This window comes from Trematomus bernacchii, unplaced genomic scaffold (assembly GCF_902827165.1).
Source record: "Trematomus bernacchii unplaced genomic scaffold, fTreBer1.1, whole genome shotgun sequence".
NCBI lineage: Eukaryota > Metazoa > Chordata > Actinopteri > Perciformes > Nototheniidae > Trematomus > Trematomus bernacchii.
Window position 1 is genome coordinate 395,715 of NW_022987447.1, and position 15,930 is coordinate 411,644.

Below are 15,930 nucleotides of genomic sequence, written 5' to 3' on the forward strand. Positions count from 1 at the left end.
TTTGACCTTTTTAGAGAGATTTAGCCAAAACCACCCCACCTCTGAGGTGATTTGGGTGAAAATGTTTTTTTTTTTCATATCTCTGGCCCCCCTTAGTCGATTTTGATGGTTGACACCTCTTTCTGACCGTTAGAGCCAATAGAATCGAAGGGGGAGGCCCCCACACACACTCGTTGTGAAAACAAACGGTGGGGGCTTCCCGCATGCAGGTTTGCACCAGAGTGAAGCGATCACATTTGGAAACAAAAAAGCAGTTTTATTGCTTATGGATTATCAGAAATCATTTCAAAGAGGACACAGACACATTGGATTAACCTATGGATTAACTGCAGCATCGTTTTTTTATCGTTTTAATGCCATTGAAGACCAGTTTTGACCAAGGTAAGCCATGTTAGCGTTTGTAGCTACCTAGCGCCACATGTTTTGATGTACGCTTTCGTTTATAGTGTTGCAAATGTTTATCACTGAGTGTTGAGGTGGGCACCCACATATTCTGTGTCTCCAGGAGATGCTAATCGATGGGTTGGCTGTGCATCTAGGATAAGTAATAAGGGAGTTATGAGTGAGTTTAGGTGCAGTGATAGGTTACATTTTTTCGCTCGTGGCTAATTCAGAGGCTGAGTGTTAGCATTGTGGGGTTTTTTTGGAGAAAAAAAATTAAAAAGATCAGTTAGCTGAGTTTCTTCCCATTACATGGATATAAAACATTCATAGTTTATTAAATATTAAGAAGGTGTGTAACAGGTTAAACTGTCCGAAATGAGGTGCTACATCTGTATGTTAAAATGTCCAACTTAAAGTGGACCTATCATGCTATATTTGAATAATATATTGTAGGGCCATACAAGGTATATTTATACGTTTTCTTTTTCAAAATACCAAACAGATCATGCATTTTAGCCATGCCTCATTTCGCTCTATTTTGCTGTCCTCCACCCTGCCTTTGCATGCGCTGCAGCTGACCACGCCCCCCTGTAAAGGAGGGGGCCGAGTTACGAGCGTCGTGTTACCATGCTGTTACCATGCCACGGCAACCTCTCATTCCCCTGATAGGTCAGCTCCGCCGTCCTGACGTCAGAGGAATGTTCAAATCTGGATCAGTTTTTATCAGATCCGTTGCAGCCCCGTTTTTAGAGATTTGGGTATGGAAGAAAAGAGAGAGGGTTGTGTTTTCTGACACTTGGTGAGTTCCCTGGAACACCGGGGACACATATTCATGTATAAAAGACGTACAAAAGTGCATTTTGCATGATAGGTCCCCTTTAACATCAGAAAATGAACATGTTTCTAGCCTGGATCCACAAAAACATATTCTGTATATAGTTAGATTCCCCCTTGACAACGGGACTGCTGCTCCTAGCTCCTCTGTCTCACTGCTAGCTCCGTTAGCTCCATTGGCTCCGTGATGCTACAGGGGCTCAGCTCATGAGGAGAACACTACTTGAACTCGGCCTTGTTTGTTGTGTTGGTTCCTGATGGACTATTCGTCATGCAAATATAGGATTTATCTGCGGTTAAAACAGACCGTCCATGAATGCAGTTTCTTCGGTAAGTTAACCCTGCGTACTTTATGTTATGTTACTGGTGTTTTTATTAAGCTAACGTTAATGAATGTTTAGAGTTGGGTTAGCATTTGAGCAATCGGTAGCTCCATCTGAGCTAACGATGCTATGCGTAGCATCCAAGTTAAACGTAATAGAGAAGTATAAAACATTAAGTGGGATGCTACTGTATACCAAAAGGCTTCTGTGCGAGGTTGGTAAAATAAGGTCATCCTTGTACGTTAGATAGTTAGTTTGCAAGTTAGGTTACTGTATGCATTGTTAAGGTTCATTTAAATTCACTATGCTCTACTATAGCATAAAATAGACTAGCTAACGTCAACGTATTGTTGAAGAGAGGCTTAGTGTATATTAAATCAACCTCACAATGAAATGTGTGTATCTTTAAAATATGAACGTCACATTTCAAGATGGTCCAGAAATAACGCTCACTTAGATATTGTAATATGGTTTGTTGAACTGGAGTTATTTATTGCAGCTAACCGCCTATCCGACGAACGACCCAAACATTGTTGTTTTTAATATTATTACCAATGCCTCTTTTCATTGTATTATCATCACACTTGAGAAACAGCCTTATCGTGGCTGTAGAACGGAACATGTAACTTAATGCCTGCATTTAAGGACGATGAATAGCGTAGTCAATGCTTTAGTGACAAGGAAATGATTTGTTTAAAGTGGACCTATCATGCTATATTTGAATAATATAGTGTAGGACCATACCTATATAAGGCATATTTATACTTTTTTTTTTTCAAAATGCCAAACAGATCATGCGATGCCTCATTTTGCTCAATTTGACAATTTCCAGCTCTGTTTTTGCAAGGGCTGATTCTGTGAGAACAGCACCATCTACTGGCCTGGCATATGTACTACAGCGTCTCCAGCGCTTTCGAACGGCAATGGCCGTGGCTGTCTCCTCCTGATTGGTGGAGTTGGCCCAATAGCCGTAGCGCCACTCAAATCTGGATCAGTTTTTATCAGATCCGTTGCAGCCCCTTTTTTAGAGATTTGGGTATGGAGGAAAATAGAGAGGGTTGTGTTTTCTGACACTTGGTGAGTTCCCTGGAACACCGGGGACACATATTCATGTATAAAAGACGTAAAAAAGTGCATTTTGCATGATAGGTCCCCTTTAAATATTAGATATGACGTTATCTGTGACTTCAGTGAAAATTAAGCTTATCCATTCATTGCATTTGTTAAATAGGTTTGTGCCTTACCCTTACGTGTGTGATACATATGAATATGGCATATGAAAACAAATTAATTTGACTGACTCAAGAAAAACTCATCCAAAGTAACAATAAAATAAAAAGGACCTACACAATAATACTCAATCAAACTGATACAGTATAAGGACTGTGATATCCAGCAATTTCTTAAAGGTAGGGTAGGTAAGTTTGAGAAACCGGCTCGAGATACACTTTTTGTTATATTCCAAGGAATGCTCTTAACATCCCGATAGCAATGAATATCTTAAGTGCTTTGACAAAAAATCCATAAAAAAATGTCATCTGTGGAAGCCGTAGTACTGTAAAAAGCACGACCAATCATTTTAGCCGGCCCGGCTAAAATAACTGGATGGCCTACCTGCCTGTCAGCCTTCCATCAGTGCACAAACTTATCTCGTGCCCTCATTGGTCATGTGCGCGTTCGTGTGTGTTGGAGGAGGGGCTCTATAAGGAAGTGGCAGATTTTCTCCGTTTGTGTATTTTCAAATTCTAGCGATCTCGAGCCGGTTTCTCAAACTTACCTAACCTACCTTTAAGTATAACAATAAGATTATGACCTGTTTTTAAAAGAAGATAACAAGTTGTTTGCATGTAAAGAACTCTGTAACCCACGCATGTAACTTTACATCTGTTTGTTCAAAATGTCCTTAAGGTGATCCAGACAGGCTGGACCAGAGGAGGAGAGACAGATCTGGACTCCTAACAGCAGAGAACTTCAGCACGGATTCCAAGGTACATATACCTTTTTAATAATTTACAAAGAATGCATAAAGTTGTTGGTTTTAAAAAATAAAGTAATGACTCAAATACACTGATATACATGCCATTAAACATTACTAAATACTAGATCACCTACACATCAGTGATGTTGAGTGTACTTTCTTAGCAAAAGGTTACATTTACATTTTTACCAAGCAACATAACTTTTTTGTTCAACTTTCACATTTCAATGTATTTAAGGCAAATATTATTGAACATAGTAAGAACTACGACCCTTTGTCTCTGCATATTGACTGTAAAAAACATGTTAAAAGTGATTCTTTCAGTGAGACAACCGAAAATAGCAAGCTTCTACAGTTGCACTAAGTTTTGATAACAGTTAAATATTATTTTAATAATACATTTATTTCAATGTTGATGAATTTAGAACGGTTTATTCATAATCTGATTATCTTTGTAGTACACTGTTGGATTTAAAAAACATTCAAATAAAAAAATCATTATATTTATAGCCCCTGAACACACCTCTTTCTTAAATAACACACTTGCTCTGCAATAATATGTTTTTTGATATTTCTGTTAGGAAAGGACATGCCTGAGAGACAGGACTGCTTCACCATTTTCTCTTTCTCTGAGGGTCAAGAAGAACATCCAAGAGGGAAAGGAAAAGCTGATGTTATGAGATGTAAGAGCAGTACAGGACATTCACTAATTGCGCGTTTCCACTACACGGCCTTGCTCGGCCTCGCTCGGTATGGCTAGGCCCCGTTAGGACTGGCTCACTTTATGGCGCATTTCCATTACAGTTTAGGAACTGGGGTAGTATCTATAGTAACGCAGTGTAGGCGGAGCCGTGACGTCATCTTCAATGAGAACCCAAGAAAAACAACACAGCCGTTAGCTGTTAGCACTCAGAGCTCACAGCTCCTCATATATGTTCAGAAACTAGACAAAAGTTAAACAAGTACAAACCACAGACTGTCTGTGTCATGGTGAATACAGTCGCTGCTTTATTTATGTCTGTATAGGCCGTTGTTGTGAGTGTGGACGGTCGGAGCATATACTGCGTTAGCTTAGCCAATCTCCATTTAGAAAACACGCATTTTAAAAGGTTTTTCGCCTGCCGTCTGTCTGCAGACTTGTCAAAGCATTAATTCATGGTTTTTACTAACCGGTATCAGTATGTTGTTACTTCGGCATCATTTTGAAACGTGTATTACAATTAAATCACGGTCAAATATGTTCATCTTGTTGTAGTTGTAGCCCCCTTGCCAGCGATGCTCTCTCTAGTTTAGCATACTCAGCCCGACTCAGCCTCGTTGTCTCTGGCCCTAGACCCACGATTTTATGAGGCCAGAAAAACTGTGAATTAGGACCCGCCGGCCGGTACTAGGCCAAGTGGAAACGCAACCAAAGACGGGCCGCTGACGTCACAGCCCTCTTAAACCGTGCTCCGCGTTGTAGTGGAAACGCGCCATAAGAGACACTTATATTGTAACACAAAGGCCTGCACACTGACTAGTTTTGTAGTCTAACAGGAATTACATTTTTGTGTTTTACGTTGCACCTCAGAGACAGTGTCATTATTGTCAGGCCTATAAAGTTTGGCAAAAAAAAAAAGTCAGCTGATCAAATGCATTTGCCTCACTTTATGGGCTTCACAATACTTGTGCCTTGTACCGCAGAGTTTGCAACGTCACAAATAAATGGTGCCAATCTTCAGTCAGATGTGAATGTGTAATTTAACATTTTCAGTAAGAATAACGGAAAAAAGGAGTGCAAATACAAATACAATTTATTGAAATGTGAACTAAAAGTTATCAAGCATGAACCATCACAATTTTTTAAAATAAAAACGAAATAATATACATAAGTAAACACATGTTGTCAAATAAAGTGACAGGCTAGGCCTGTGCAGGTGGTAACAGCTATGCCCAGCATGGGCTAAGTTCTGTAGGTGCAGCTGGTGCAGGTCCTCCTCCCTCAGGCCTGGTCCTCCTCGCAGGGAAAGACCCTCAGCCCTCTCTGGCCAAACCAACAGACAGGACGTTCATAAAGCTGAGGTTTCCCCCAAAGTCTCTAATCATCCATCCTGTGAATATGAGAGGGGAATAAATAGTGTAATAGATGCTTTGGACAATAAGAAATATAAAGTTAACTGTTGAGTTGCTCAGTTTTTTAGATTGACAGGGTTTAATAATACAAACAAAAGGAGAGGCACCGTAAAATAAAGATTGGTCTTTCAATAAATTGTGTTGATTTTGTCTTTTGAATTGTTTGTCAAGTAGCTAGAACTGTTACTTATAGTTTGAATGATACAGTCTGGTTATAATGTGTGGAGGAGGCATCACAGGTAAGAGCACCATTTGTTGTGTTCCATCCACAACAAATGCACACAGATTGATGTGTGTGTATTTATTTATCTACTATTTCTTGAATCATTACTGTCAGTCCAAAACAAGAGATTTTGTTTTAGTAACATGTTTTTAAAACATTATCTCTTTTCCACTACACTATCTTGAATATTTTAGTTTTTACATCACTACATTTATCTAACAGCTTTAACATTGTAAAGGTGTCACTTCGGACTCTGGGTAATTATCACAGCATGTCCTACTATTTTGAGAGTTTGAACAAACCAGACCTTCATCTATTAATGTAGAAAATAGTCAGCACATTAAACCATTATGAAAGTAATCATTAGTTAGCTCATTGTTCAAAATGAGCTCCAACTACAACAGTTAAGTCAACTCTTGCATTGGTAATAACAATAAAACAAATGATATAATATAATAGTATAACTTGTGTCTACTGTTAGAAATTAAAATCAATGTTAAACAGCATAATTCAGTCTAAAACATATCGTCAGTTTAAAGCTGTTTTATTGTGGAAAAGCCCGGAAGTTCTCAGGAAATCAATGCCAAGCTTTTATTTTGAAAAATCCTTTATCCGGTTAGCTTGTGACTAATGTTGCGTTTTCTGAATGTAAAGTGAAAATGACTTGGAGTGTTACACACAAACGTACGGACTTTAACACTACATCGATAGACGTTAAGATATTATTACTGCTGAATATTAAATGAAGGTCTAGTTGATCGTAGTGTTTACAGATACGTGAGAAGCTATGACGTCAGAGGGAATTTCCGTAAAATAAGAACTGTGCCGGAGCGGAACCACTAGGACTTCTAAACTAAGTATTACAGCTGTTTATAAGGTATTAAATAGAAAGTCATGACAGAGATAATGAGGAGAAAATGCTTAAGGAAGTAGGCAGAGAATATCAATGTCGAAATCATCTGTGCTCTCGCGATATCGAACCGGCAAATGAGTAGGGGGCCACCCACTATTTGCACAGCGGGGGACAACGAGACGTGGATAAAAAGGCAGGACGAAAGATAACTCAGTCTCTTCCCTTCGCTGCAGCCTCCCTCAAGACAACACCGGCTTTGTCTCTCCATTCACCATGCTTGTTCTTTAACCACGTTACTTAATTAAACTACCCATTTGAACCTTTTCAGAGACTCCATTAGTCTCGTTATTTTAAGTTTCTTTCCTGGGAGCGAGAAGATCACAAATTATCAACACTACTTTAAATACTTTAACAACACTTTCCTAATTATACTAGCATACTTTTACTAAAGTAACATTAACATGTTTAAATGCAGGGCTTTTGTAAGAGAGTATTTATATAGTGTAGCATGGTCTACTTGACTTATCTAACCGAAGTGATCGTAACGTTACTTTGCAAACCGTCACCCCCCCACACACACACAAAAGGACACGGTAACGTTGTGATTCACTTCAATTAATGATAACTACGGAGCTTGCTAACAGCAAGGCACAAGGCTACTTCACTCATTTAGCTAGCTAATGTAAGATACAAAGGCTGTCGAGCCCTCACTGCTTGTAAAATAAAGAGCACAAACTGACTACTTACCCGAGCCCCGCTGTTCTCCGTCATCTTTCTCCCGGGTTGTTGTGATCACATGACTGACAAAGCCGTGCTCTGATAGGCCAGAAGTCGGTTCGATTGCATTCAGGCTCGATTGCTTATCCTGTCTGGGTAGCCCGGATGATGTTGCATCGCAATTTTGGACGTCGAATTTTAAACACCGAAATTGTCCATTCGAATTTTTTTAACTTGAATTTTTGGGATCTGAATTTGAACATTCGAATTTTTTTAACTTGAATTTTTACATTTTTATTTCACATAGGTAAATTCGGAGCAAAACAAATTCAGATACATGATTTTCAAAGTAATTATTTTCAATGCTATAAATTCGGTGTCTGATAAAATTCAAATACTTCTGTCTCTTGTTTGCTTCCATACACAACAGACTAAAACTGCTACAGAACATGCTTCTATTACAAAAAGATACAGTTGGGAATTTTCACAAGACCTGCAATATGCATGTGTTCTTATTATTCTATGAAATCATAGCGCTTTCAAAAAACTAAAATGAACATCCGGTAACAGAAAAGTCAGCTTCACAAGTCTTACTGTATGATATACCTAAGGCCTTGGTTTGAACAATTCATTTATTTAAATCCAATTGCCATTTAAAAGAAGGTGATTAACAAATCGCAAGAGAAAATCTATATAATATACTATTTATGCAATTTGAAATCTATAAACTATTTTTAAATTAAAATGTTTGATTAATTAAATTAACTGGTCAGCCCAAGTTCAATGTGTCAAATATGTTTCAGTGTGCGTAAGGTTGCCATTAAAAAAAAAAATTCTTAGTTTCACAAATCTTGATATATCAACTAATCAATATGTCCACCTGTAAATTGACTTGACCCAATGTGCTGTTAAGTATCTCGGGAATAAGTCGTTGAGGATGAAAACGAGTCACAGACATACAGAGAAAAGATTGTCCAGTTAGTAAGAAATAACATAATTACAAACAAAGCAAAAGAACATGCTGTTCTGAATGACTAACTCACCAATATAAACAGGTGCATAGTTGGACTTGACGTTCTCATCCAGGTATGTGACCCCCAGTGTGTAGAGAGGCGTGGCCCCCACACCGTGTAGAAACTGCCCCAGCATGAACACAAACCGATAGCTGGACAGTCCCCCGCCCTCTTTGTCCCGGCACGGGCTGGTGCGGTTGTCCGAGCACATGACTGTTGGCTCCGTCAGACTGACTTGGTACAGGGGGGTGGTGAAGTGAGGCAAGGCAAACACAAGAGAACCCACAGCCATGATCAGCACACCCCACCCCAGCCAGCGAGGCTTGTGTCCTGTCCCGCCGAAGTAACTGACGAACGCCAGGCAGACGCAGGCGGCGATGTCGTAGCTGCTCGCGATGAGGCCGGCCTGGTAGCTGCGCAGGTCGAAGCGCCTCTCGATGGAGGTCACCACCGTGTTGATGAAGCCGTTGATGATCATCCCTTGGAGGAAAGAAGCCACGCATAGGAAGAACAGCACCCAGCGAGGGGTGTTGAACCCTTGGATGGCTGTGGGCGTCAGGGCCCCCCAGCCACATAGCTGATCCGCCTCGGTTGAGATCAGCTTTAACCCCAAGGGAGCCTCCGGGGTGGGTCTCGTGTTGACCCTGTATAGCTGCCCCGGTGCTGTGGAAGCCCCTGTGAAAATATGGGGCAGAATGGGGACATCTTCGGGGCTGCCAGTACTTCTCGGGGCTGAGCCTACTGGGCTGCCTGTCTGGGAGTCTGGGGGGCTAGGGGTGTTCAGAGAGGGGCCCCCGCTGAGAGGGCAGTCCTGAACGTCCAGGAGCTCCTGCTTGGAGCTGAAGGAGACGTCGGCATTAAGCAACACAGGCATTTCCCTGTGTCAGAAGGAGGGCAGCTGGAGGGGGGGGGGGGGTGCTCTTAACTGGGTACAATATTGTAGAAAAAGGAAAATTAGCTGAGGCTCGAGGTGAGGGCAGTGTGGTCAGGATCTCTGTCCTTGAAATAATCTATTGGTGGCTTGTATGGCGTGTGTCCACAGTGCTGGATATTTACTAAGGCTCTCCAGTTAGTTCACGTATCTGTACAAGGTTGTACAGGTCATTCATACTCATGTTGAGTAATGGCATCCTATGAAAAAAGGGAAAGAGAAACAGGGATTTAATAAAGCAATATGAAGCAGTTTTAATAGGCACTGAAGACTTAAATGGTTGCAGGAATGGATGATGCATATACAGTACATCTGAAAAAAGAATGAGGGAAAACAAGTATCACCAAGTAAACATGTTCTTCAGATGTGATTCTAACATCAAGAAATCAGAACAGTAGAAACCTGGACGACTGAAAGTATGATAACAGTCATCATCAGTCAAGGTATTGGCAGTGATGGAAAGTCACATAGTGTAAGTACTGTGTTCTTATGAATAAAGCTCCATCGGAGCCATACCCACGCACAGGTTAAGTTGTTTGTATACCTGCAAACAAATGTCGAGAATATGCCGTTTACTGCTATGGGAACGGAACCTTCCTTTTATTGGACTACCATACTATATTCAACAGACTAACGTCAGATATTCGCAACAGTTACTGATTAAATACTGGGTAGTTCCCACTTTGTTGGGCCAATATGGCGATTTAGGGTCACTACCTGTAAGTAGTCTTTATTACTTGTGGTTCTGGAGCTGTTGTGGAAGTTTAGTTGCAAACACAGTTGTAGCCTTGGCTAAAAATATCACATGGGTGTAATGAAGAGATGACAAACTTTAACTTAGTTTGGCTAACTTGCTAACACAAGCTACATGTAAGTTGATAATATCTTCAGCGTTGTTGTTGAAAGACTCAGTCACTGTTAAAATGTCATATCTGCGTTACTACAGATTACTACGCTGATGACATCGAACTTTACATCCCCACAAAAGCCCTCACCACCACACCCCCTCCCGCAGCCTTCGCTCATCAGAAGCCAACCTCCTGTCTATCCCCACACGAACCAAGCATCGGACCTGGGGTGACAGATCATTCTCCATTGCTGCCCCCACCCTCTAGAACTCACTCCCACAACAAATCAGAGACTGTACTGACCCCCCCACCTTCAGAACTCTGACCACAACTCACCTTTTTAGACTAGCTTTTAACGTGTGATTGATGACATGTCCTTCTGATAAATGTGGTTTTATTGCTCGATTTCAATTCGACTTTTTATCTTATCTTATTTATTCTTACTTCTGTAAATCGTCTTTGAGCACTTGATAAAGCTCTTGATAAATAAAATGTATTATTATTAAAATCAGCCAAGCTAAAGATGACCAGCTTAAATGTACAACATGGCTTATGTTTGGAGCCATTTTCAATTTGAGGATGTTCACTTTCATTTCATTTCAAACCTTTATTTATCCAGGTTGTATCCCATTGAGATCATTGACCTCTTTTTCAAGGGGGACCTGCTCAAGTAGGTTCCACATTAAAACATAAACAGAACAACAAAAGGACATCATACAGTATCATTACAGGGATTACAGTTTACATAACTATCCACATGAACAGGTACCAACAGCTTCCGATTCAGTAGCATCCAACCGAGCTTTAAAAACATTTAGTGGCACCAGATTGCTCAGTTTCCATTTCAATTGCAGACTATTCCAGGACAGTGGAGCTGCACATCTAAATGCTATCTTCCCTAAGACAGTCCTAGCAGTTGGCACATTTAATAAAACCACAGCATGCGATCTCAGGCAGTAGCCACTTACAATTCGCCGTGAGATCAGGGAGCAGATGTAGGATGGAAGTTTCCCTAACATGGCTTTATATATAAAAATGTACCAGTGACTGAGCCTCCGTACAGTTAGCGAAGGCAAACCAGCCCTTGCATACAGGGTACAGTGATGGGTTAATGCTTTACAGTTTGTCACAAATCTCAGTGCACTGTGATACGCAGCATCTAACTTGACCAGGCAATTGGCAGGTGCATTCATATAAATCAAATCACCATAGTCCAGCACAGGTAAAAAGGTCACAGAGACTAGCCTTTTTCTGGCCTCGAGCGAGAAACAGGACTTGTTCCTGTAGAAGAAACCTAGCCTAACCCTCAGTTTTTTAAGCAGGTTATTGACATGACGTTTAAAAGTGAGACAATCATCAAGCCAGATACCAAGGTATTTGTAACAGGCAACCACTTCAAGTTTTAGTAGTTACAATATCTAAAACAGGCTCTGGTGTCTTTTTAGCTTTTGAAAAGAGCATTACCTTGGTTTTATCAACATTTAAAAGAAGCTTTAGTTCAGAGAGCTGAGTCTGAATAATGTTAAAAGCAGCTTGCAATTCAACAACCGCCTCCTTAATGGAGGGACGTGCACAGTACATAATGGTATCGTCCGCATAAAAATGTAAGGTTGCTCCATCGACATTTTCACCTAAACTATTGATGTAGATGGAGAATAAAAGTGGACCTAAAACAGAACCTTGAGGAACACCATTAGTAATGTTTAACCACTCAGAAGACAGCCCATCAAAATGAACACATTGGGACCTTTCAGAGAGGTAGTTCACAAACCACCCCACTGCATGGCTAGATATGCCAATACTGAGTAGCCTCTGCTTTAAGATGCGATGATCGACGGTATCAAACGCTTTGGAAAGGTCAATAAATAGAGCTGCACAGCTCTGCTTATTATCTAAAATACTCGCCACATCATTCACCACTTTCATTGTGGCAGTGATGGTGCTATGTTGCTTTCTGAAGCCTGACTGATGTTTAGACAGGATGTCATTTGTACATAAAAACACCTTTACCTGCTCACTCACTAGGCGTTCAAGAACCTTAGCCAGAACTGATAATTTAGAGATGGGCCTATAATTATTTAATAAAGTGGCCTCCCCACCTTTTAGTAGAGGCAGGACATACGCTGACTTCCACAATTTTGGAATTGTGTTTGTGCTGAGGGAGAGGTTAAAAAGAGTAGTGAGAGGTGGAGCAATAAAATCTGCAGCTATCTTTAAAAAGAAAAGTTCTACGTTGTCCGGGCCAGCCGGTTTCTTAGGATCTAACTTGGTTAAAACTTCACGAACAACATCAACAGTAAAAGGAGTAAAACTAAAAGGGTTTTCCAAAACACGTTTTTCAGAGTCACAGACTGTGGTGTTCACAGAAGCAGAGTTAGTCACAGAATCAAACAGAGAGCCACAGGACACAAAATGCTCATTAAAACAATTTAACATAGTGGCCCTGTCCGATATAGTGCCAGATGCTGTGGTAATGCAAGGAGGTAGCTCATTACGGATATCACCGGTGGATATCGATTTTATGGCTTTCCAACATTTTCCAGGAATATTCAGGTTCTTTGTGGTAACTGACAGATAATACTTAGACTTAGCACTTTTTATTTGTGATGTGAAGCTATTTCTTAGCTGTCTAAAGCGTAGCCATTCTACCTCTGAGCCTGATTTCCTAGCCTTTGCCCAGGCCTTGTTTCTCTCATGTAGGAGACTAGATAAGTCAGCAGAAAACCAAGGGTTGTCTCGTCCCTTCACTCTAAATGTACGCAGGGGTGCATGTCTATCTATAATTTCCATAAAACCAAGATAAAAATAAGACCATGCAGTTTCTACATCAGCACACAGATCGATTTTACCCCAATCAAAATCAAACGGATCATGTACAAAACCCTGCTCCACAAAATGTTTTTTGTCTCTCTTAATGATAATGCGAGGTTTAACCTTTTGGACTTTTGTGTCCCTAATTGTGGCTACAACACAGTGATCACTCAGATAATTTGCAAATACTCCCACAGATAAGTATTTATGGGGAACATTAGTTAAAATGAGATCAATTAAGGAGGATTTATTTGGGGACTTAATGTTAGGGCGAGTAGGACTGTCTATAATCTGAGTAACATTCAGAGAGATACAAAGGTTTTTAAAATCCTCTGACACAGAAGTTAACCAGTCCCAATTAAAATCACCAAGCAGCACTATTTCCTTGTAGTCAAGTTGAGATAAAAGTTTTGCCAATGAAGATAAAAAGTCCTTGACAGCTGAGGGGGGTCTGTAGCAGCCCACCACCATGACCTGTTGACCCTTTGCTACTTCAATATTTAACGCTAAAAATTCTAGTTGTTTACTAATAGATTTGGAAACCATCTTGGTTACACAAAACTTATTTTTCACATAAATGGCAACGCCACCACCTTTTTTAGGACGGTCGGTACGATATACACTATAACCATTTAAGTAGATGTCAGAGGCCAAAATAGACTTATCTAGCCACGTTTCTGATAAGACAATGATATCAGCATCAGTCGAGCTCGCCCAAATGCGGACAAAATCTAATTTAAACGTTGCAAATCTCTGTATGCATGTAATACAAGCTTATTGTGCGGTTGTCTTTACATTGTACGTGATATGCTAATGAGGGGGGGGGCTTTAGCAACATCTTTAAGTTGTTGACCAATTACAACAGAGTTGGCCGTCAACAAATCAGAGCAGACTGGGCTTTCAGAGCATAGGCTATTTCGCAGCGTTTCAGAGGGTGAAAAGAGGTGGAGCAGCACAGGAAAATAAAAAACGGTTTAAACATCAAAGCATGTTGACATGTCACAGTAGAAGCACATGGTACAGATATATGAACCTGAAAATGAGCAGAATATAGCCCCTTTAATCCCTTCAAATTCATCAAGTAGTTACTAACGTAAAAATGAAAACGTCTTTACCTGCTGAAACCTTCAAATCATTTACATATTGCAGCAATAACTATACTCAAATAACAAGCATTATTCTTACATTTTACTTAAGTAACAGTAGTAATACCACAGTGTTCTTTGTGTCACCATTAGTTATTGGTTGTTGCCTCATTTGTCTTTGCTTCATATGGATGCCAATTCAGGCAAATACATACACACACCTTCACAGGAGACGCCACAGTGCTGCTGAGAGAATAGACTCAGAACAGCTTGAGTCCCAGCTCCCTGCAGGAAGCTATTTACCAACACAAACTACCAAGAAATTATGTTCAGAAGTTACACAATCACAGGCTATAAAAGCTCAAATCACAAGCGTGTAATGAAGCGTAAGATGCACTCTCTGCTCCAGCAAGCAATAACACAGATCACAGCAACACCAACATTAAAAACCATTGTGTAGATCAGGCTTTTGTACAACTACATTTAGTTTGACTAATTAGTGCAGTTTATCCACATTTCTACTTCAAAACAATCTCATATAATAATCAATTAAGAACATTATTAACTCACACGTCAGCTCTAATGCCAGATATAGCAACTCAATGTGTCTTAAATCTCAATTTCTAAATGTATGGCAGCTATTCCAGTAAATGTTGTCAGTAGTTTATAGAATACAATTAAATATTTTCATTTAACTCAAACACAAACCTATAAAAAGTAAAACCAGAGAAACTGATAATTTTGCAGTGGTCTCAGCCATTTGTCTACCTAAAACATTAGTTTGTTACATTGAGTAGAAGCTGACACAGAAGCTGGATAATGAAGCTCCAGTAACAGTCTTTGTTAATGTTGGCCTCACATAATCTGACCATAAAGGTCCCATGTCATGGCCATTTCTACTGATCATAATTCCATTGTTGAGGTCTACTAGAATAGATTTATAATGTGCAATTTCAAACTCACATTGGTTTCTCATACAGCATCTCTGTAAACTACGTGTATTCACTGAATTTCACTCTCTGCCTTTAACGGCTCGTTGGAGCTCCAATAGCTCCAGCCCCCACCCTCCCTGTGAGCACAGTGTGCTCTGATTGGTCGGGACGTTGTGAATCGCACTGAGCTCCGTGGAGGTGTTGTTTCCTTGTTTAGGATACACAGCGAAACACAGCCAAACTCATCCTGAGCACACACAAAGTCACAGCCGAAGTAAAAACAATAAGTGTGGCTTGATATTGAGAAAGAAAAAGGTTGATAAACTCTGTGAGAATGGGTCTGCAGAGAGAATTTCGCCGCAATCCCAACTGTCTGTTATCAGCCTGCAGCCAGGGAGGAGAAATCAGCAGAGCTGCCTGCACTGAGTGTGTGTGTGAGGAAGTCCGTGGATTGGTCAATTTGGACCAATCAGCGGGGGCTTAACGTAACGGCTCCGCGGACGTAACGTAACGGCTCCACGCATTGGTCCATTTGGTTCCGGGTACCGCATGACCGTATCGCGTCATAGCTCTGGGCGTGGCTACTGGGTATCCAGACGTCAGGAAGAACATGAGAAATGTCCAACGAGGCGTTCTGGGGCAGCATAGACAGGTCTTTTCTGTGTTAGAGTTTTACTCCCTACAGGGTGTACTTTGAGGGTTTTTGACTCTGCAGACCGTTTACATGCATAAAAACCTTCATAACACACAAGGGGACGGGTAATAACCGGAAAAGCATGACATGGGCCCTTTAACAAAAAAAACTTTTTTAAATAAATGGTGCTATTAGTGTAATTGTTGAATATTTGCTAGCAATATTTTCCCCCTAGTTACAAGCAGCCCTTCG

At 40.5% G+C, this 15,930-nt stretch overlaps 1 protein-coding gene and 1 long non-coding RNA gene across 2 annotated transcripts in view; both read right to left on the reverse strand.

The window, feature by feature from the left end:
* slco4a1 (solute carrier organic anion transporter family, member 4A1) overlaps positions 1-9,311 on the reverse strand; it is a 60,360-nt gene extending 51,049 nt beyond the window's left edge. Inside the window, exons 1-2 of the mRNA XM_034142479.1 lie at positions 9,152-9,311; positions 8,468-9,100 (exon numbers count right to left, since the gene is read on the reverse strand). Coding sequence (XP_033998370.1) covers positions 8,468-9,100; positions 9,152-9,311 — 793 coding nt within the window. The remainder of the gene's footprint in view (positions 1-8,467; positions 9,101-9,151) is intronic.
* On the reverse strand, positions 5,295-7,582 carry LOC117492313. The gene is made up of 2 exons (XR_004556844.1): positions 7,455-7,582; positions 5,295-5,609 (listed from the first exon to the last, which is right to left on the reverse strand). It is a non-coding gene; the product is annotated as an uncharacterized LOC117492313 (long non-coding RNA).
* Positions 9,312-15,930: the final 6,619 nt, after the last annotated feature.